Here is a 22,578-nt window from a genome sequence, read left to right as displayed (position 1 = left end):
TCCGCGTCGAATGAACCGTTGGTCATTAAAATCGGTTGAGGTTTACTGCCAAAAAGTGATGTGAGTTTTCTTTTGTACACACACATACACACACACATACATACACACACACAGACATCACCTCAATTCGTCGAGCTGAGTTGATTGGTATATGTGACTCGACCCTCCGGGCCTTCTATCAAAAAGTCATTTTTGAAGTGAACATATAGCCTTTCCAGTACACTTAGTGTACGAGAAAGGCAAAAACTTGTAGTTAGAATGCACGAAATGTTGCTAATTGACAAATTAGACCCTTCTAGCATCCCTTCTGGAATTCCTTAATGAATTCCTTCTGAAACTTCTTCGGGGATTCCTCTTATTACTATGTATTACTACTTACAGGAGTTCTTTCAAGAATTGCTCCAGAAGTTCCTTCGGTGATCTCTCTAGGAGTTCGTTCAATTCCTTTGCGGGTTCTTCTGGAAGTTCTTCTAGGGATCGCTCCTGGGGTTCTTTCAGATTTTAGATGGAAATTTTCCAGGAGAACGCATGGATGCCCCCAGAAGTTACATCAGAGGTTTCTCCAGAAGCTCATTCAGGAATTCCTACAGGAGTTTCTTCAGGGAATCTCGTAGGAGTTCCTTCAATATTTTCTTTTCAATATTTTATTCTTTCGGGGATTCCTCTTAGAATTCCTTCGGGGGCTCTTCCTAGATTTTTTTTTTTCGGAGTTTCCTCCTTCCTCCTTCCTTCGCGATACCTGCTAAAGTTTTTTCTGGGATTCCTCCTGATATTCCGTCGTGGATTCCTCCTGAAATTCCTCCGCGGTCTCCTCCTGGAGTTCTTTTGGTGATTCCTCTTAGAATTCTTTCGGAGATTCCTCCTGGAATTACTTCAGGGATTCCTCATGGAATTCCTCCAAGGATTCCTCCAGGACTTCACTTAAGGGTTTTCTTCTGGAATTCTCTCGGGGATTCCTCCTGAACTTCCTTTATGGATGCTTCCTGAAATTGTTTCGGGGATTTCTCCTGTTACTCTATCGTGGATTTTCCCTTATATTCCCTTAAATTTCTTTAATGATTCCGCTTAGAATTCCATGAGAAATCCCTGGATTTCCTCCAGAGATTTCTCAGGGAATTCCCTCAGGAGTCCGACTGGAATTCCTTGGTGGATTCCTTCTGGAATTCCTTCGGTGATTTCTCCTAGAATTCTTTCGGGGATTCCTCCTGGATTTCCTCCAGAGATTTCTCAGGGAATTCCCTCAGAAGTCCTCTTGGAATTCCTTCGGGGTTTCCTCTTGAAAATCTTTCGGGTATTCCGCATGGAATTCCTTCGGAGATTCCTCCCAGAATTCCTTTAGGGGTTCCTTTAGGGAAATCCTTCGGGGATTTCTCCTGGAATTAATTCGAAGATTCCTTCTAGAGTTCCTTTGAAGATTCCTTCTTGAATTCTTTCAGGGATTCCTTTTGGAATTCCTTCAAAGATTCCTCCTAAAGTTTTCGGGAATTTCCCCTGTTATTCCTGATATTTCGTCGGGGATTGATCCTAACATTTTTACGGGAATTTCTTCTAGAATTTCTTCGGGAATTCCTAGAATCGCTTCGCGGATTCCTTCTGGAATTCTTCAGTGATTCCTCCTAAATTTCCCTCAAGTATTTGTTCTGGCATTTTTCGGGGATTCCTCTTGGAATTTCTTCGGTGATTTCTCTGGATATGTTTTGTTGATTCCTCCTAGAATTCCTTTGGGCACCTTTCGCTTGAAAATTCCCACTGGAGTCCTGCTGGAATTTCGTTGTGAATTACTGTTGTAATTCCTTTGGGATTCGTGCTGAAATTATTTCAGGTGTTCCTCATGGAATTCCAACGAGGATATCTCCTGGAACTCCATTCGACATTCCTCCTAAAATGCCCTCTAGAATTCCTCCAAAAATATTCCGGGGATTTCTCCCAAAATTTCTTCGGGGATTCTTCTTGAATTTCATTCAGGGGTTCCTCATGGGATTCCTTCGTGGATTTCTCCCGGAGTTCTTTCGAGAATTTCTCCTGGATATTTTTTATGATTTCTAGAAATCCTTCTCGACTTCCTTTGAAAATGCTTTCTGGAATCCCCAAAGATTCCTTTCGTGGATTCCTCCTGCAATTTCTGCAGGATTTCCTTCGGTGATTTCTTTTTGAATTTCTTCAGCAATTCCTCCTGGAATTTGAGGATTGTTCCTAGAGTTCCTTCTTGAATTTCTTCGGGGATTTCACCTGAACTTTCTGTGGGGGTTTCTCTTGAAAACCTTTGAGGATTCCGCTTGGAATTCTTTCCCGAAATTTCTTTGGTGTATGCCCCTGGAAATCCTGTAGGGATTACACCTGTAAATTCTTCGGGGATTCCTTCTAAACTTGCTTCGGAGGTTCTTCCTGGAATTCCTTAGAAGATTCTTCCTAGAATTCTTTCGGTATTCCTTTTGGATTTCCTTCGGGGATTCCTCTTAGAGTTCCTTCAAGGATTTCTACTAGAATTTCTTCGGGTTTCCTTCTGGATTCCTCATAAATATGGGATTCTTCCTAATATTTCGTCGGGGATTCCTCCTGGAATTCCTTAGGGATTTCCTCTTGGAATTCTTTTGGCGATTCCTCTTCGATTTTCATCAGAGATTTATCCTGGAACTCCTACGGAATCCTTCACAAAATTCTTCGGGAAATTCCTCATCGAATTCCTCTGGGGAATCCTCCTTGAACTCCTTCGATGATTCTTCCTAGAATTTCTTTGATAATTTGTAGTGTAGGATTAGCAAACGTTAAAATGCACAAAAAAATAAACCAAAAAAATCAGGGATTCCTATTGAAATTCTTTTGCTGAATCTTCCTAGGGTTTCTTCGGAGATTCCCTCTAGAATTCCTTCGGAGGTTTCTCCTGGGAGATCTTCCTTCGAGGATTCCAACTAAAATTCCTTCGGGAATATATTCTGATATTCGATCGGGGATGCCTTCTGGAATTCTTTCGGAATTTCTTTATGGATTCCTCATAATATTCCTTCGGGATTTCCTCCTGATATTCCGTCAAAGATTCCTCTTGGAATTCCTTCGATGATTCCTCTTTGAATTTTTTCGGAGATTCCTCTTGGAATTTCTTCGGCGATCCCTCACAAATTCCTTCGAGGATGGAGTTCATTCGGCAATTTCTCCTAAAAATCTCTGGCATTTCTCCTGGAATTCCTTCAAAGATTTTTGCTGGATAATTTTCGTTGATTCCTCCTAGAAATTCTTAGGGGTTTCCTTCTCGAATACTTTCAGACATTCTCGATGGAATTCCTTTGGGGATTGCTGCTGTAATTCCCTTGGGATTCCTGCTTGAATTCATTTGGGGAATCTTCCAGGAATTCCTTCCAGGGATTCTTCCTGGATTTCCTTCTGGAATTCTTATAAGAGATTTCTTCAGAAGTTTCTGCAGGGATCTCTCTAAGAGAGATTCTTGTCTCAAGAGCAAACTTATGTGTCTCTGACAGATTTTGGGCCGCTGAATCCGAATCCGGGGGCTCAGATTTGCTCCAGCACGTCACAATTTTAAGCTATACCTCAATTTATAGGGCAAAATATGCGATGTTGGGCTTATTTTGACTGCAAGCCATTAAGCATGGAAATATATGTTTAAGCAATCAAAAGGTAAAATGATCAATGAACATCTAAATTACCGGCTCATGCAAAGTATTTCGTTTTACCAAATCAAATTTAATAGATTTAAGCGGCCCAAAATCTGTCAAAGACACATAAGTTTGCTCTTGAGACAGACCAAAAGTTATATTTTGTTACGCTGTGTATTGTATTGCCCTTCATTGGCAATGTAGTAATGCAGCATGCACTACCCTAAGGATACGGGTAATGTCACAATAGGTCTAATTACTTCACTGGTCGCAATGACGGACCAGAACAGAAATAAAAAAGGTTTTCATTCAAATGCAATGTATGTAGTTTATATCATCAATGGTCATTAAAAAAAAACTCAGACTACAAATTCTAGAGCGAAATGACAACTTCTTTGCTTTGCATCATGGTCAAATTTTGGTCACGCCGATTCACGCCGCCGCACACAGGCGTAAATGGGCCAAATTCCTGGCCATAAGTCGAATTTTTTTTTTTTTTCAGGGTTTTCCAGAGTCTAATATTTTTTAAAGATAAATGAAGTAATGCTTCATCATGTGGCAATCAATAAAATACTTTGGGATGCATATTTTTGCCTTTCTCGTACACTAAGTGTACTGGAAAGGCTATATGTTCACTCCAAAAATGACTTTTCGATAGAAGGCCCGGAGGGTCGAGTCACATATACCAATCAACTCAGCTCGACGAATTGAGGTGATGTCTGTGTGTATGTATGTGTGTGTATGTATGTGTGTGTGTATGTGTGTATGTGTGTGTACAAAAAAACTCACATCACTTTTTGGCAGTGAACCTGAACCGATTTTAATGACCGACGGTTCATTCGACGGGGAATCTGGTCCCATTGTTTCCTATTGAAAATGTTTTGGATCGGTCCAGCCGTTCCGGAGTTATGGCCATTTAGGTGTTCCGGACCGGTACCACAGGAAGGGGCCAGATATGAAAATGCATTTAACACATGCATGCGACACATCAAACCACGGGATTTTCGATAACCTGATGAACGGTAAGCAGGAAAATAGTCTCAGACCATATCTGAACCAGTAGTGTTCCGGAACCGATTCCGGATGTCCCGCCAAAAGTGGCCAAACATAAAAGTGAACCAAACCCATGCATGCGACCCATCAAATAGCAGTTTTTTCGATAACCTGATGAACAGTGAGCAGGAAAATAGCCTGTGATCAGGCAGAGACCACTGGTAGTGTTCCGGAACCGGTTCCGGGTGCCCCGCCGGAAGTGACCAAATATAAAATTGAACCAAACCCATGCATGCGACACATCAAATCGCGGCTCTTTGGATAACCTGATGAACGGTTAACAATAAAATGAAATCAGATTATATTTAGGAAAACCAGTAGTATTCCGGAACCGGTTCCGTGTGTCCCGCCGGAAGTGGCCAAATGTAGATGGGAACCAAACCCATGCGTGCGACACATTAAATAGCAGCTTTTTCGATAACCTGAAGAACAGTAAGCTTGAGAATAGCCTTAGATCACAGCAGAGACTACCGGTAGTGATCCGAAACCGGTTCCGGGTGCCCCGCCGGAAATGGCGAAATATAAAAGTGAACCAAACCTTAGACCAAAGCAAATGCATGCGACACATCAAATAACGGCTTTTTCGATAACTTGGTGAACGGTAAGCAGGAAAGTAGCCTTAGATCACATCGAGACTACCGGTAGTGCTCTGGAACCAGTTCCGAATGCCCCTCCGGAAGTGGTCAAACATAAGAGTGAACCAAACCCATGCATGCGACACATCAAATCGCGGCTCTTTAGATAACCTGATGAACGGATAGCAAGAAAATGGTTTCAGACCATATTTGGTACAACCAGCAGTATTCCGGAACCGGTTCCGCTTGTTGCTGGAAATGCATATGAGAGCCAAACCCATGCGTGCGACACATTGAATCGCGGCTATTTTGATAACCTAATGAACGGTTTGCAGGAACACAGCCTTTGATCACATCAGATATTACCGGCAGTGTTCCAGAACCAGTTTTGTATGTCCCGCCAGAATGACCAAAATGTAAAATGAATCAAATCCATGCATCCACATCAATTTTCGGCTTTTCAGAAAACCTGTTGAACAGTTAGCAAGAAACTAGTCTCAGACCATATTTGAAACAATAGGTACAGTCTTGGAACCGGTTCCGGGTATCTCACAGAAGTGGTAAAAACAGTTAAAATAATAGATGCAAGCGATAAATATGTGTAAGAGAACAAAATCTTGACAAAACTGATGCAGGCTCATCAAATCACACCTTCTCATATTACTGAGGTGTAAATATACAGTAGAATGGGGGTTGCATGAGAAAATTGAAATTTAATCGCATCAACCTCGAGCAAAGTTTCTCAATCTCCTTTTGCGTCTATATTTTGATCCGACTGATTGCTCCTCGCGCTCTTTGATATGGTTCTAATTTGAATTGTATTTAGTACGAAAAATTTTACTTGCTTCCATTTTTTGGCCATTTTTGTTTTTGAATCTAGTAAGCAATGATAATAAAATATAGCCTGAAGTGTGCAGGACAAAGTTTATCGAAGACTGTAAAGTGATTTTTGGTTGTGAAATAAATTATATTTTTAAGCTTGTTATTATCGTGTTGGTATTGATGGGTCTCCAGTAATAGTAAAGGTGGTCACGCAGTCAACTAAGAGGTTTGATATTTTTCAGCTTTGCCTATAAATTGAACATAACACCGGAAATATGTGCCATCTGTAAGTTTTCCAACTCGACGGTGGCTTGGATAAAATTCTTGCTTTTATAAATAAAGTATTCACAGGATTCAGGATGCTTACGTCGACGGAAAGATCATGAGTACATATTCGACGAGAAAGGCACTATCACCACTAGGTGGATTAATCCGGGTTTTTTAAGAATAAATGCCGAAATTTGGCGACTTTCTCTACTGTTTTTTTTTTTTTCATTTGCATCATAACTCATCGGAAGAACTTCAATTATCGAAATATTGACAATTTGAAAAAATAACTGAGTATGTAACACAGTTCTCCTGATAAGGGTGTATCATTTAAACAAAAAACTTCACCTGGTGTCATTTATTTTGCAGAAAAGTTTTCAAAATCATGTTTCAATTTTGAACCATTTTCAGCATTCAAAAAGTTTTCAGATTCTGCAGCATTCCGCGATCTGGATAAAATTACAATAAAATATAAGGCATATCCTTTGTGAATCGCAAGAGAACGGGTACCAGAAAGGGGTCGTACACAAATTACGTCACGCTTTTAGGGGGGAGGGGGGTTTTGCAGAACGTGACGACCCATACAAAAAATATTGAGATTCCATACAAAAAGTGTGGCATAGGGGGGAGGGGGGGGGGGTGTTGAAAAAGGTCGATTTTTGCGTGACATAATTTGTGCATCACCCCAAAGTACCAGACGAAAAAATAAATCATTTTGAAATTTACACCTTTTTGACTAGTTTTTAGTTACAATTTAGGTTTAAGGTTGAAGGATTCGTCATTGATATTATCGTCATCATTGAAATTTCAAAAGCAGTTTTCTCGAGCAAAACACAAATGGTCGTTATGAAAATGTATTCACAGCATTCCGTTCTCCATCTGGCATACAGTGAATACATTTTCATAACGAACATTTGTGTTTTACTCGAGAAAACTGCTTTCGAAATTTCAAAGATGACGATAATGTCAATGACGAATCCTTCAACCTTAATTTCGAAAAAGCAACTTCGTTTCGACTACTTTTTCAATGAACGGCCACTTATTCTCGGTAGATAGATCATAGCAGAATACAAATCTGGTCTTCTATCTCATAACAAAATGTGTCAAATGGAATTAATTTAGTAAATTTGGGCAGAAATCTCCATGCACCGATAAACGCCTAAATGTATGCAATGCAGTAGTAATCTAATGTAGCTAGAACGGTTCTATACTATTTCCTGGAAAGACATTTCCCGGAAATCATTTCCCGGATACCCCATATCCCGGAATTTTCCGGAATAACCTATTTCCCGGAAAACCATTTTCCGGCATGCTCCATTTCCCGGAATGCCCCATTTTCCGGAAAGGCAGTTCTAGGAGCACCTGAGACCTCAGAAGATATTTTAGAATCTTCAAACATGATCTTGTTTTTTGTTTCTTATTACGACTAACTTTATCAGTTGATGATTAATTTCCAGAAAATCAAGCCTTTAAACTATATTCTATTTTTTTTTGTATAACTTTATAAATGAATGGAACTCAGATTCTCGTTTCAGTTCACTTAACAAAGAAGAGCCGGCATCGTTGAGTCGATTGGACATATTTTGACTGGCTTTTCAATAACAAATTGTTCTTCCTTTTCGTCAAAGGCTGTTCTAGGTGCATTTATATAGTTGAACTGCTAACTGCATAGGAGATTTGCCCTTCTTCAATTTACAGGCTGTTCTTTCTAACGATGTATCGTTACAGAATCGATTCTTGCCCAATTTATTAATTCCACACGCGGAAAAATAAATTGTAAACACAATTGAATTCCAGTTCAAATCAACCGATTTTTCAGTTTACTATAGCGACAAACTGATTTCTAGTTTAAACTGAACTGTTCTATTGTTTGATAATACAAACATTTTCATTTGTCGAAATTTTTGACAGTTTGTTAAAACAAACAGAGATATGGTTTTTTTTCAACATGAAATAATGGATTGATTCAAACGACTGCACTTTTGCCACTAGCAAACCCGGAATGTGATTGTGTTGGTGATTGCAGCAACTGCGGCAGCTCGGAAATCTATTTTTAGACCGCCAGTACGCGGATGGGGAGGAGAACGACTAAAAAAAAGACAAAAAAGGCGAAACCGATCAACTTTTTGTAGATGCTGTCGTGAGTACCTGCGCGTTATCCATCACGGCCAAAGCTGCACTTGGAAGTTGGTGTGATGGATTTGCTGCACCTTCTTCGTTGTGGCGATGTTGAGATAAGCATTTTATAGATGTGTGAGTGCTTTCGGACCATGTTTATGGTTTTTATTTTGTTGAAACAAATGAATTTTTTGACATTATATGAAATGATGGTAATCGGTTGTTTTTATCGATGAACTCTAAATGAAAACAATTAAATATAACTTTGGAATAAGTAAATTCTCAGTTTGAAAATCAACCATGCGTTTTATTGTTTTAAACAAGCGCCATTTTTCTGCGTGCATCTGGTATTTGTCCTTCTTTAAAAAGGGGCTGTTCTTTCGACCTGAAAGAACAACACTTTTTTAAGAGAAGGAAACATATCAGATAGGGTTAATAGTTTGGCCGCCACTCAAATAGAGGCTTGCAGCAAAAACCTAACCTCATCGAATTCTCATACGATTTGTAAACATTGCCCTCATTTTTTTTTTTTTGAGGGCAAAGACGGCTTTATGGACCGACGCCGAAGGAATGAAAGAGAAAGAGATAATGCTGACGTCACTGTGCAAGCTTTCATACGCAACGTTGTATTGCTCTGTGCGTTCAAGATGCAAACGGTGCCCAAATGCGCTTCAAATGCGGTAACACAGCGTCAACAAAGGGAACTAAGCAACCATAGCCAAAATCAACGCCAACCTTGGATCCAAGTGCTGCCACTGACATCGGGTTACTTGTTAGAAAATCTTACCGCATTTGGTGTTCCCGCATTTGATATTTGCATTTCGAATGCACACAGCAATAACTAGAAAGAACAGCCTATTAACCCGGAAGCGGTCGCGTCGTGTACTAAGTACACGCCCCGTTCCATGAAAAATGCATACTTGTGGTACACAGCGTAAGCGTGGTGTCGCTGAAGGTGATCGAAGACGTGACTGCTCGACGGTTAAATAACGAAGGGCAGATATCCTATACAGAAAGCAGCAAGTACAGTATCGGACAATAAAAATGCACCAAAGCCGTTTTCCCATATAAACTAGTCAACTTTGAAATGCCATATCTCAGTTATGGCTCAACCGGTGGTTTTCATTTTTCTGTGATGAATTACAAAACATTTCAATTTTCAAAAACTATTGAAAATGTTCAGTGATAACTATTGATACAAAAGTTACAGATAGGTTGAATTTTTACAATAAAAATGCACCAAGACAAAAAATTATGTAGCCAAAAATACTGAAGTCAAATCACTATGGTGTCTTCGGCAAATATGTTTCTTGTGTGATGACTAATAAATTTGCTGTAGATACCATAGCTATCTGACTTCAGCATTTAAGGGTACACAATTTTTTTGTCTTGGTGCATTTTTATTGTGAAAATTCAACCTATCTGTAACTTTTTTATCAATATTTATCACTGAACTTTTTCAATAGTTTTTGAAAATTGAAATGTTTTGTAGTTCGTCACAGAAAAATGGAAACAATCGGTTGAGACATAACTGAGATATGGCAATCCAAAGTTGACTAGTTTGTATGGGAAAACAGCTTTGGTGCATTTTTATTGTCCGATACTGTACATACCAATAAAACACATGGTAACAAACATGTGTTTTATTGGCACTTGCTGCTTTCTATATATGAGATTTGCCCTTCTTTATTTAATAGGCTGTTCTTTCTAGTTACAACGTTGCATATTTGATTGCCAGCCAAACTATTAACTCTATCTCATTCTCTAAAAAATGTGTTGTTCTTTCCAGTTAGACTGTTACAGAGTTGTTTAATTGCCAAACTGTCAACTGCACCTTTTGTGATTTTCCCTTCTTCTGGCAATAGGCTGTTCTTTCGAGGCCTGTTTCTTGATCGCTTTCGTTTCAATCTACCCTAATGACCATTTGGCTTAGTAATAATGTGGTCAAATGTTTTTCGATCACCATTACCTCAGTTGTTATTTGAAGGGCCTTTACTGACAGCTATGTATATCTCAAGTGTATTTGTGCAAATCATTCAAATTTTGGCTTCCCCATTTCTTAAATTTGACATTTCATCTCTCATATATTTTCTCATTTCAACGTTTTATTTTTGTTGTTTTTTTGTTTTTGTTCGCGTTTGATGTGTAGGTTTCAGAGATGTTGTCAAAAGACTTAAATTGACTAATCCGCAACCCACCCATAGAGCTCGCAAAAAGTATGGAAATTTTAAACCAATAGTATACTGGTTACTGCGCAAAATGCAACCGCTACCATTTTATTAGATATCATTCCTTTTTTTGTGTTTAGGCTATTCTCTCGAATGTTATCTTTTAGAATTGTAGCTGCCAGAAATGTCATTGAAGGTTTTCCTTCATTAAACAATGGCTGTTCAATGAAGCTGTAGTGATAAAACTGTCGGCATCATAACTGCTATTGTTATGCTTTCTCGATGATTTAGAAATAACGCTGAAAGCCCTTCTTCTATGAATACCAACCAAAATGAGTCATTTATTGTGCATTTTATAACAGTTTTCCAGGAAATGTGCCATTCCGGAAAATGGGTTTCCGGGAAATGGGTCATTCCAGGAAATGTTTTCCGGAAAATGTCTTTCCGGAAAATGATTTTCCGGGAATTGTCATAGAATCAGCTAGAACTGTTGTGTCCAAATTTTGTTATAAAAAAATCAAAAACAACTCAAATAAAGAGCTCGCTATTTGAAGCATGTAATCATATGTTGATGCACCGTTAAGAAAATATTTTCAGAAAAATATTGTTTTTTATAGCTAAACTCATTGAGTTTTTCACTCAGTACTCCACAAACTAACTTTTATGTATAAAGTTTTGTTAAAATGCCATGTTTTAATAGAAAAATTCAAACTGATATATTCCACACGGCTTCTATCATCATGTTCAAACTCCTAAAATTTCAATCCATGATTAATTTTTGAGTTTTGATGTGTTTTCCAGGGCACTATAAAAGTTACCCCAAAATGAAAATGTGATTCCCAAAATAGGGTAGGTTATCAAAAGTTGAACCAAATTGCGGCTTTCCGAAGTAGCGCAAATTTTGAGTGATGTTTTCTCCCATATGGAAACCTTATGTACATGAAAGCCACGGGTATAAGCTTTCTGTTAAGTGGAAAAAGTTTGTATTTGCACCGAATTTCATTGAAAAATTCGATTATTCGTCACCAATGATTTTAATCTTAATTTGAACCATCGTAATCAAAATTTGAACCAATTTTAATATTAATTTGAACTACTGGCGGCAGCAGCTCGAGCATCTCCCACAACATTTAATTTCGTGCTGAACAATAGAAAAACACATGGATCTGCTGATTCTCATAACTATTTTTCATTTGGCAGTGGAATTTGAACTAAGAATGTTCTAAACTCTTCAGGAACTTGGAAACTAAATTTGGAATTTTTCATCCCCCAAGAGTAAACAAAACAACCACTAGCGCAGTCTGCAGGCCAACACTGGAAGCTCGCCCCCGTTTACTAGTTCAAATTTAGATTACAAATGGTTCAACTTAAGATAACATTTTCCAAGTAAGAATTACTTAAATTTGATAATTTTATGACAAATAATGCGGAATATTATTCGGTTGGTCGATTCTACGATAAATAAGCTTTCATTTGACGTGTTCACATATTGCGTGTGATACAATGCATGAGCTGTACTGCCCCCATTCGCACAACAGTCCCATGTGAATAGGAAACCCAGCAAACATGGGACTGTTATGCGAATAGGGGCAGTGTACGAGTGCACCAAAAATGTGCTTTCTCTGGGGGGAAATGGGTGAAATCACAGTGATTTTTTCAATCGCCTGTTTTCCATGACAAAAACGCTTTTTTCAATGCTTTTAAAGTCCATGTTATCAGGTTTAATATTACGAAAAGCTGTTTGACATCTTTTTCGGGACAATATTTGCTTAAAAAGTACGTCGTTTTAATGAATTTAGAAATGGTTCAAATTAAGATTACAATTTGACTAGTTCAATGTTTGATTTCTTACCCTATCTAGAAAAAGATACAACATTTAAACTGAGTTTAAGGGTCCGTTCAAAAATAACGGCCCATATTCCCAAAACTTGTGAAGATAGAACAATTGTTCAACAAGTTTCCCAATTTTGACACTCCTTACAACTTTGCTGAAGACATAAACACGTTATCTACACTTATAAAAGAATTGAATTTCTCTCACACTTCTAGGAGAATTTCTATGAAACGAGGTGGCCGTTGTTTCCAAACAATATTTTACATGGAAATATAATTATTTTTCAGTTCTCTGTTGTCAAATAAAAATGTTCGACGCTTCAAGCGATTTTTGGGGGTGAAAATAAACGATGTCCTTGGAGAGGTTATAAGAAATCATTTCTAGCCTTTAAGTGGATTAATATGATTATTTATAATCCAAAATGCTTCCTCAATATCTAAATTCACAATTTTATCGCTAGTACATACATAATACACCATAAAAACGTGTTAAAATTTTTTGGCCATGAATTGGACCCTGTTACTCCAGTGTGCGCCGCCGCCGCCGCCGCCGCCGAAAGCTGCCACCGGCGTGACGCCGATGAAGCCGCCGCCGCCGGCTAAAAATGGCACTTACGCCGCCGCCGAGCAAAATAAAGTCGGCGCACAAATCTAGCCACCATGAGCCTCTGGGTCTGCCTCTGCTGCGATGTCCTGCTCGTTCGTTTCCACCCCTGCGTAGAGTGTGGCCGACCCACTTCCACTTTTGTTCGCGAATTATACAAAACGTCACTTTTCTATGAAGGGAAAGTATAGACCTTTCATTTGAAGTTGAAAAATTTTTGGCATCCATCTTGGATTTGGTCGCCATTTTGAATTTTATCATTAAATTGCGGTTTTCGCTGTGTTCACAACCACCGATTTCAAATCCGAACTCATCATTAGAAACCTGTGAGTCTAAGCCTACCAAAACATTCAAGAATTTAGGTGTGCATTGACCGCAATAATGATATATCGATTAAAACTTTAGGCGACCTCCCATTTTCCCATACATTCTCACGCACGCATCTGATCGTGCGATAACGGGATCGGTGGAATCGCATGCATGCGCGTGGCGTCTGCAGCAAAATGTACCAATGGCGACCAAATCCAAGATGGATGCCAAAAATTTTTCAACTTCAAATGAAAGGTCTATACTTTCCCTTCATAGAAAAGTGAAATTTTGTATATGTTACAACATTAAATTTTGAGATATTATGCGACAAATTAGGTGCAATTTGACAGGGGGAGCGACACTAGTTTTGCCAAGCCAAAAAACCTCAGAAAAAGTTGAAAAAAAGCCCAAAAAAGTCGCTAAAACCCACAAAAGTTGTGCGGGTTTTACCGGATTTTTTCGACTTTTTTCGGCTTTTTTGGGGGTTTTCGGCTTGGCAAAACTAGTGTCGCTCCCCCCGCAATTCGATGAAAAATCGTCATTTTTGTCACCTTGTCAGCCCCTTGCCAAGCGAGGGGTCCATCAATCTAACCCAACCAAAGTGGTTTTCATCCCTTTTTATCATATTCTAGCGAAAAAGCAAGAAAAAATTTAAATCCCAGACTTTATGTAAATGGCGGCCTGGTTTCATCGAGAATTACTCATTGTAAAATATGTACATACATCTGTAATTTTCATGGGATCCCACTGCTTATAGATGCAATACATTACAGCAACAATGAAAAAATAATGATCATCATCTTCTTCTTCTTCTTTATGGCTCTACGATCCCACTGGAACTTGGCGTGCCTCTAATCAACTTAGTGTTCTTAAAGAGGGAAAACATCATTTCGAAATCAGTATCAATAAGTTTTACGTAACTATGTTATGTTAGAACTGAAATGCAGTGAACAGTTGACCCAGCGACAACTCGGCCAAATGGCCTTCGGCCCATTGATCTTCGGTCGAATGGTCTGACACCGGTCCAGGTTCGTGGAATGTTATGTTGGTGTACAAAATGCCTAAGATTGTGCATAAATAAATACAATACGCATGTTATGCTGGCCGCCGTCTATCACCGATTGCAAGAGGGTCCGTGGGGCAATATCAGGCTGGATTTATGGGTGAACGCGCTACAACGGACCAGATGTTCGCCATCCGCCAGGTGTTGCAGAAATGCCGCGAATACAACGTGCCCACACATCACTTGTTCATCGATTTCAAATCGGCGTATGATACAATCGATCGAGAACAACTAAATATGGCAGATTATGCACGAATACGGATTCCCGGATAAACTGATACGATTGATCAAGGCGACGATGGATCGAGTGATGTGCGTAGTTCGAGTATCAGGGACACTCTCGAGTCCCTTCGAATCTCGCAGAGGGTTACGGCAAGGTGATGGTCTTTCGTGCTTGCTGTTCAACATTGCTTTAGAGGGTGTTATTAGGAGAGCGGGGATAAACACGAGTGGAACGATTTTCACGAAGTCCATTCAGCTGCTTGGTTTCGCTGATGATATAGATGTTATGGCTCGCAAATTTGAGACGATGGCGGAAACGTACATCCGACTAAAGAGTGAAGCCAGGCGAATCGGATTAGTCATTAATGTGTCCAAGACAAAATACATGATGGCAAAAAGCTCCAGGAAAGAATCACCGCGCCCGCCACCCCGAATTTCTATCGACGTTGATGAAATCGAGACGGTTGAAGAGTTCGTGTACTTGGGCTCACTGATGACCGCCGACAACGACACCAGCAGATAAATTCAAATTACAAAACGCTGATTAGACCGGTAGTCCTCTATGGGCACAAAGCGTGGACTCTACGTGCAGAGGACCAACGCACCCTTGGAGTTTTCGAACGGAAGGTGCTGAAGCCGTGCTATAACCGTCACAATCGTCACAATATTCCAAGCTCTTACCGTGGAAACTCTGGTTTCCAATCAAACAATCGCATTATGATTCATAATGCAACTCTTTGTCTTAGGGAAGAAAAGTAGGCCGTTACGATACCAAAAAGGCAAGTATAAAAATAGATATTATAGTGCGGAGTTGCAAAAAATATGCGGTGATGCTTTCTGACCACTTGACTAATTCCTAATCTTGGTAATGCTTTCAAAAATAATTAAATTGTCTTAAAAGGTTATTATCATTCTTAAGTTGTAACCGAAAAGATATTGGAACCCTACAAATTCTCATTTTATTTTCCGTATCGAGCCCCACGTTTGGGAATTTAGGTACCAAGAATAAAATGGCATATCAAGAGGGATTTGGAGAAATTTGCGGTTCGGTCGGTCGCAGTTGTAATGTACTGGTAGAATAAACCGTGTTTTTCGAGTAAAAAAAAACAGTTTTATATCCAAGTGGTGTTTTAACGAATAGACAAAGTCGCGATGACTGCAAACATGGTGTTTTCGAATATCTGTGGCTCTAAACAGAGTGAAATACCTAATTGCTTTTTTTTGAAACTTTGTCGGCATCCATTGAAGAGGACGCACGGCGTGTTGTGTTCTTTTTTTTTTCAACTTAGCTCGCGTGTGTGTGCTCTTGCGTTTTCTCTTCCAGCACCGCTACTGCGCAGAAGCAGAACAGTGTGTGCGATAAACGCAGTTGATTTTCGTGTCGTTGGGTGGAAGTTTCGGTGCATGCGTGTCTGTGCTCCAGATGGTGGGCGACAGTTCTTTGTCAAAAACGCAAACGTGTGTTGCAGTATATATTGCTGACTGCACCCCAAATTGGACTGACACAATAGTGTGCACACACCTTCAAAGTGTGATTGCAGCGCAAGGACACGTCGGATCGAGTTGAGGTCTTCGGTGCACTTATTCCTTGTAAATGGAGGAATAAATGCACCGAAGACGTCGAGACGATCCGAGGCAAATGTGCACTTTTATCACACTTTTTAGGCGTACCAAAAAAAGTGTGATAGTCCAATTTGGGATGTAGTCTGCAATAATATCGTCATCATGAAACGCGAAGTGAAGTGTGGTGTGTTATGTTGCATAATTTCGATGCAAATTGAGTAGAAACATTGGCAAAAAATGAAAAAAAAATCGGTACATCCTGTTGTTGTTCTTTATGCGGTTATGTTATTTTGAACAGTGCGATGTTTATGTTATGTGATTTGCTTTAATATTGTGAATGTAAAGTTGAAAAAATGTGTGCAGTGAATATGTGGTCAAATGATGACTAATTATGCGCGCGTTAAGGTGCAGCGAGGAGAATCGGAAGAAGCTGAACCGGCAGCCCATATCATATTTGGTGAGATTGTTCTGATTATTATTGATGCTACTATGACTCACTAAATACGCGCCAGTTTTGAAGACATTTTCTTTAAAACAGGAAGTGTGTTTGTATTATCATTATCCATTTGATAACGGTAGTGCACGCATGCGGGGCTTATTGCAAGTGAAAGTGACTTCTGAATGGAGTGTCTCTCCAACCATTCTGAAATGGGTCACCGGATCTGCAATAGAGCTATCACTGTCTAACTCCCGGACTAAAGCAATTTGCAACGACATAACGGTGTTGCAGGCTGCTTTCTTCCATAATATCACTGCCGGACAGTGGGTGTTAGATGGAGTACACACACACACACACACACACACACACACACACACACACACACACACACACACACACACACACACACACACACACACACACACACACACACACACACACACACACACACACACACACACACACACACACACACACACACACACACACACACACACACACACACACACACACACACACACACACACACACACACACACACACACACACACACACACACAAGAATAAAATGGCATATCAACACTTGAATAGTGCCCAGTTATCTAATAGATGACGAAGTCCAATCCCAGGATGACGAGGTTTCATTATTGTTCTTGGACCATCAGTCAATCCTGTAATCGTATTTCTTCTGGTGGATTGCCTTTAGTTCGCAGCGTTATTTGCTTACATTGCTTGAGTTTTGTCTAGGAATTTGTTATCCTAAGGGGGCATCCTGAATCGGGCAACAACACAAGACCGTCGATCGTTTGTTGTCCGTGTTAAGGCCGGACGGGACGGTGGTTGAATCGTCCGCCATTGCTCTGTTGTTAATAAGATGCAAATCTCAACTTCTACTGCATATTATTGGCTAGAAATTTGATCGTTCATTTGCTCACTCGCGGTGCACAATCGACTAAAGTTTCAGCTACGTCAGTGCAGTGGAAATTGATATTTGCATCTTCAAAATCGTGAGGCAAATTGTTAGAAAGAGAAGGAAGATAGGAAAAATTACACGTCGTCCCGTGCGGCCTTAAGGGACTGGGACGGCTTGCATGTTTTGTACTGGATTGCTGGCCAAAATGACTGGAACGCTAGAAATGCACATTTAAGTTCAGGGACAGATGTACAAACCACAGTATGGGGCCGTACACAAATTACGTCACGCTTTTAGGGGGGAGGGGGGGTTTTGCTAAGCGTGACGACCCTTACAAAAAATATTGAGGTCCCATACAAAAAGTGTGACATAGAGGGGAGGGGGGGTTGAAAAAGGTCGATTTTTGCGTGACATAATTTGTGTATCACCCCTATAGTATACAAAATAAACTAACAACATTTTCATAACAATTTATAAACGTTAAAAAGTTCCTCTGCTTTATGCCATTACAGTTAGAAGAGTTGTATATCTTTGAACTTTTGAAATATTATCTTGTTACTATCTGGTCAGCCTAAGTTAAATGGAAGCATGTACGCATATGGCCCCCACTTTAGCATCCTATACTACATCATATGCGACTTCGTGTTGGGTGGGCAGTTTGTGTGGACCCATCGCCAAGAAAAGAACAAAAGAAAAAGTCGAATAGTAGCACCTCTAAGCATTTCAGGCCAAACATGTCTAAAGGTCCTATCTGCAGAAGAGATACTCTCTTTGGTTTCCCTCTTTGTCGTTAATATCTCAACTGTTTATTTGTATGTATTATGATTGTCTCCTTGCATTGAACGATGGTTAAAACAATCGTCTTTTCATTTGTACTGCAAAAGTTGTTGAAAATTGTACCATTACATTGCAATAATTGAAAGAGAAAGTGAACAGAGAGAGCCTCTCAAATGCAGATAGGACCTATTGAAATGTTTGACCTGATTTGTATAAACGAAGCATTCAGCTTCTGATGGAACAGATTTGGTAAATCAAAACACTGATTGAACTGATCATAATTGCATCATCCGTTAGATACATGCAGAGATGGCATAGATGCACTGATACACAGCTCTGCGAACAGATCTTCAATGGAATGTGCGCTGTTGCTGCGTTTTGCTACGAATAAGGCCCGGCAGCAAACACACACCACTCAGCGGTGAAAACATTGCGTGAGAGTGAGAGTGTGTAAAAGGCCACATCTGTGGCGCGAGACGCCGCAGAGCTCCAACATTTCTTGGCGTGAGCTTCGTTCATTTCTAATTCTGCGTGGGACTCTGCGCTTGGCTGTAGGCTCTCAGCAGTACAGAATAGTATAGCACATGCGGTGTGTGATGTGTGTTGAATTCAAGGACACTGAGTTCTCCAGATTTTATCTCAGGAAACTTATGGCAAGCGTATCCATATACGGGAGAACAAAAGATGTTTACAAAGTTCTTACAAATTCTTAACACCGGGAATTTGAACACAAATCACTACCACATAGACATTTGGATTGGCTTATGGCATCCCTATCCCACCAATGCAATGTTTTCGTAGCCAACATGGACTTATCCACCGATGAACCAAATTCATCGCAGTCCGGGAATTTTGACACTAGAGCGGGGCCATTCCCAATCAAAATCGTTCAATTCTGATTGGAAACGGCCCCGCTCTAGTGTCAAAATACTCGGACAGCGATGAATTCGATTCATCGGTGGATATTGTGGATTTGGAAGAAAACCGAAGAATGAGCATCGCTCAAATTTCACTGCATTACTAGCGAACTTAAGGTGAGATGAGACGGACTCCCCATGGTACTCAGAAACATTTTTCCGTTGTGAAAACAAAAACCAATTTCACACAAAATTCCGGACTTGCTAACTTATTGTACCTGTGCGCTTATTGTTTTCAGTAAATATTATGCGTTGCGCGAAAATTTGTACGCGCAAGCGCCCATACATCTCCGCCTGTAAGAAAATCATTTTGGTGTTTTCAGCGCAGTATTCCTTGGCCAATTCGCGCACTTAAGACACTATAACGATTAAGGACAGACTTGTTAGGATCCCAAAATGGCCGCCACAATGGTCGACTTTGACACCTTCTCACGATTTCGAGCGCACAAATCTCTTCGTAAACAAAACCAGCACGCCTGATCTTCGTATTTTAAGTTTATTACAAGTGAGCAAGAACAGAATAATAAAATGCACTGTTATGTTGCCCTTAAACATACCAGTGGAGGTCTATTAGCGATTTTGCACCTTTCTCGTTCTCTATTTTCTTGCAACGGGTAATAAACACTTTCCAGTTTGAGTTTTCGCAAAAAAAGCAAAAAATAAATACCGAAATTATTTGTCCTATTAACAGCGGACAGCGGCTAGCGTACGATTTCACCTTAACCACCAACACCACATGCTCACTCACGCAAAATTTGGCGCGCTCGCACTGACAGACCCCCAGGTAGGATAAAGTCTTGACTGTCGACACCAAGTCGGACTGAAAACGAAAACATCAGGGATGCATGTCGGGTCGGATGAGAAATGACAGAAAGTTCGCTGAAAACTTCGCATCGCTGGTCCAACTGGCGAACTCCGATTTGGTGCTGCGAGGTCAATATTTCAACACAGCAGCATAGTTTTAATGCGGGGAAAGAAAACAAGAAGACCATAACAGTCCCAGTTGAATTATTGTACTTTATCTTGCTTTCCTGCGCACACCGTCATGCGCGATGCGACAATAACGATTCCGAGTTGAACTAGGTAGAAGATAATTCTAGAAACGCACCCTTACTCTTCCTGATGGCTGCTTGTAATGTGTATTTTTCACCAGGGTGCCAGGCCGCCATTTTTAAGAATCCAACATCAGTATGTAAACATTTGTGTATCCACAATGGATTCCATTGTGGATGCACGATAGATGTTGGCTCCTGTCAGATGCATTAGGTGGGACTAGGGTTGCCACATACGTGGTATTTTTCTCTTTTCTCACCTTGCGCTCTGATGTGCATGCCATCTCTATCATACAAGACGATCAAAGCGGTCCTGGAGAATTTGACATCATCCTTCATTACCATACATATCACATATCCGCTCCCTCTTCGGTACTCAACGAATCTGGAGTAAAACCTCTCTCAATCCCGCATCCTCGGCGACCTGCATGTTAAAATGATTGGTTTCATTGTCGCGCCCAGCTCCCCCTCAACATCTACATTCTACATACATACTAGCGTCTAGCAAATGGACATTACTATCGACACCTCGAACAACCGCAGCGATTGAGCTGGATAGAAGGAAATGCCGCCGTGCCGTCGTCGTCGATGGCGATTTATGCGCCTGCCGTTCAGTACGGCTTTGGTTTCTTCTAGCATCAGTAGTAGGTACTAGAAGCACACACCCTCCGTCATCGTAACGCTGGAAAAACAAGAGTGAATCATCGGATTTATCACCTTCTCCAGCTGGTGCCGCCATGTGGAAATCAGACTGACACAGAGTTAGTGATTACGCAACTAAGTTAACGTGCAGTTTAAATCTTTTTGGGATGTGCAATAAGGATTCCGGTCGATCACGTTTCCCTCGCGTCTTAATAGACGTTGCGAAAAGTGGTGGATCAAGTGTGAGATGTGCAATCTAGTTAGCATCGATGTGACGCGGACAAGTGTCTCCTTATCGGTGACTTAAACTACACCAGATATCGTCAAAGTGTGCCTTGCGTTTATCAGTCGATACGCGTGTCGCCACACAGCCTACCATGATTAGAAAAATGAAACGAAATCGCTTGATGTTGTGCCTGCTGTTCGTTGTGTTCTGTTTGCTGGTGACCGCCAGCTTTTTGATTCATACCCAGTGCCTTAAGCCTTCGATCAGCTACTACAAGATCTTGGAAGATCACATCCGCGATCGCCGTTTAGAAGACCGGTCCAAGTACATCTTGTTGTACACGAACTTCTTCGACGTTAAGAACTGGAAACTCTCCGCGGAAACCGTTGGGCCGGATTACTTCCGATCGCTACAATGCCCAGTAACGGATTGTGTCCTGACTAACAACCGGGAGCTGCTGTCCACCATAACGGACTACGACGCGCTTGTGTTCCACATTGCCGAACCTTGGGCGTACTCGCTGTTCGAAAAAGTACCCAAGCTTCGCTCGCCGCGTCAAATCTACGTCGCCGCCAACATGGAATCTCCAGCTCATACAAAGCATCTGCTAGGCGGCGATCACGACTTCTTCAACTGGACCATGACCTATCGGCTGGACTCGGACGTCGTGTGGAACTACAACAACTTCGTCGATGCGGAAACTGAAGTCGTGGTGGGTCCTAGCGAGCGACCCCAATGGCGAAGGGGCTTCGAAGAGTACTACAACGAAACAGTTCTGGAAATCGTCCTGGAAAAGACCAAGATGGGAGTTCAGTTCGTGTCCCACTGTGGAACCTTTTCCAAGCGGGACGACTTGGTCCGGGAGATTCAGAAGCTGATGTCGGTGGACATCTACGGAAAATGTGGAACCCTGGAGTAAGTACCCCAAAAAGACAACACTGCTTGTTCCAATTCATCAAAGTAAATCGATTAAACCGAAACTGTGATTCCGAAGCATACTATCCTATCATTCATTATTCATTCATCACCCGCAGAGCTCCAATTTAACTAATGATGGACAGACACTTTTCCACGCGCCATTGAGCTTCGGACTATGTATTCCGTGTTCATGATTGGTAGTAAAACAGCGGTCTGCATCAAACACGATAAAGATCAATTCGTTCGGTTGCACTTTCCACAATGTTGTTGATGGGTGATGGGGTGGGGGGTGACATGCGGTGTTGACATAGTAGCTGACAGAAATTAAATTACGGAAGGACGGACTTTTGGCGCCAAGTAAAATTGCAGGATAGATAGTGGAAAGCATCGTGTCGGTTGATGGTGACAGGTTTTTACTACATAAAATCCCCCGTTTACTATCATACAGGGGTAGGGGGAATCGGTTTAATACGCGCCACCGGGGTAAAA

At 40.8% G+C, this 22,578-nt stretch overlaps 1 protein-coding gene across 2 annotated transcripts in view; it reads left to right on the top strand.

Annotated features, from left to right (window-relative positions):
* The window catches only part of LOC109424953 (alpha-(1,3)-fucosyltransferase C), a 44,919-nt gene that overhangs the window by 5,593 nt on the left and 16,748 nt on the right, over positions 1 to 22,578 (top strand). The window contains exon 1 of one of the 2 annotated variants that reach the window (XM_019700146.3): positions 20,914 to 22,086. The exons of the other annotated variant lie outside the window; for it this stretch is intronic. Coding sequence (XP_019555691.3) covers positions 21,323 to 22,086 — 764 coding nt within the window. The 5' untranslated portion in view covers positions 20,914 to 21,322. Of the gene's footprint in view, positions 1 to 20,913; positions 22,087 to 22,578 lie in introns of those variants that run through there. 2 annotated transcript variants of the gene reach the window in all.

Source organism: Aedes albopictus, chromosome 1 (genome assembly GCF_035046485.1).
Source record: "Aedes albopictus strain Foshan chromosome 1, AalbF5, whole genome shotgun sequence".
In the NCBI taxonomy this organism is placed as follows: Eukaryota; Metazoa; Arthropoda; class Insecta; order Diptera; family Culicidae; genus Aedes; species Aedes albopictus.
The sequence above is the reverse complement of the archived record's forward strand: the minus strand, read 5'-3'. Positions and strand labels throughout refer to the sequence as shown.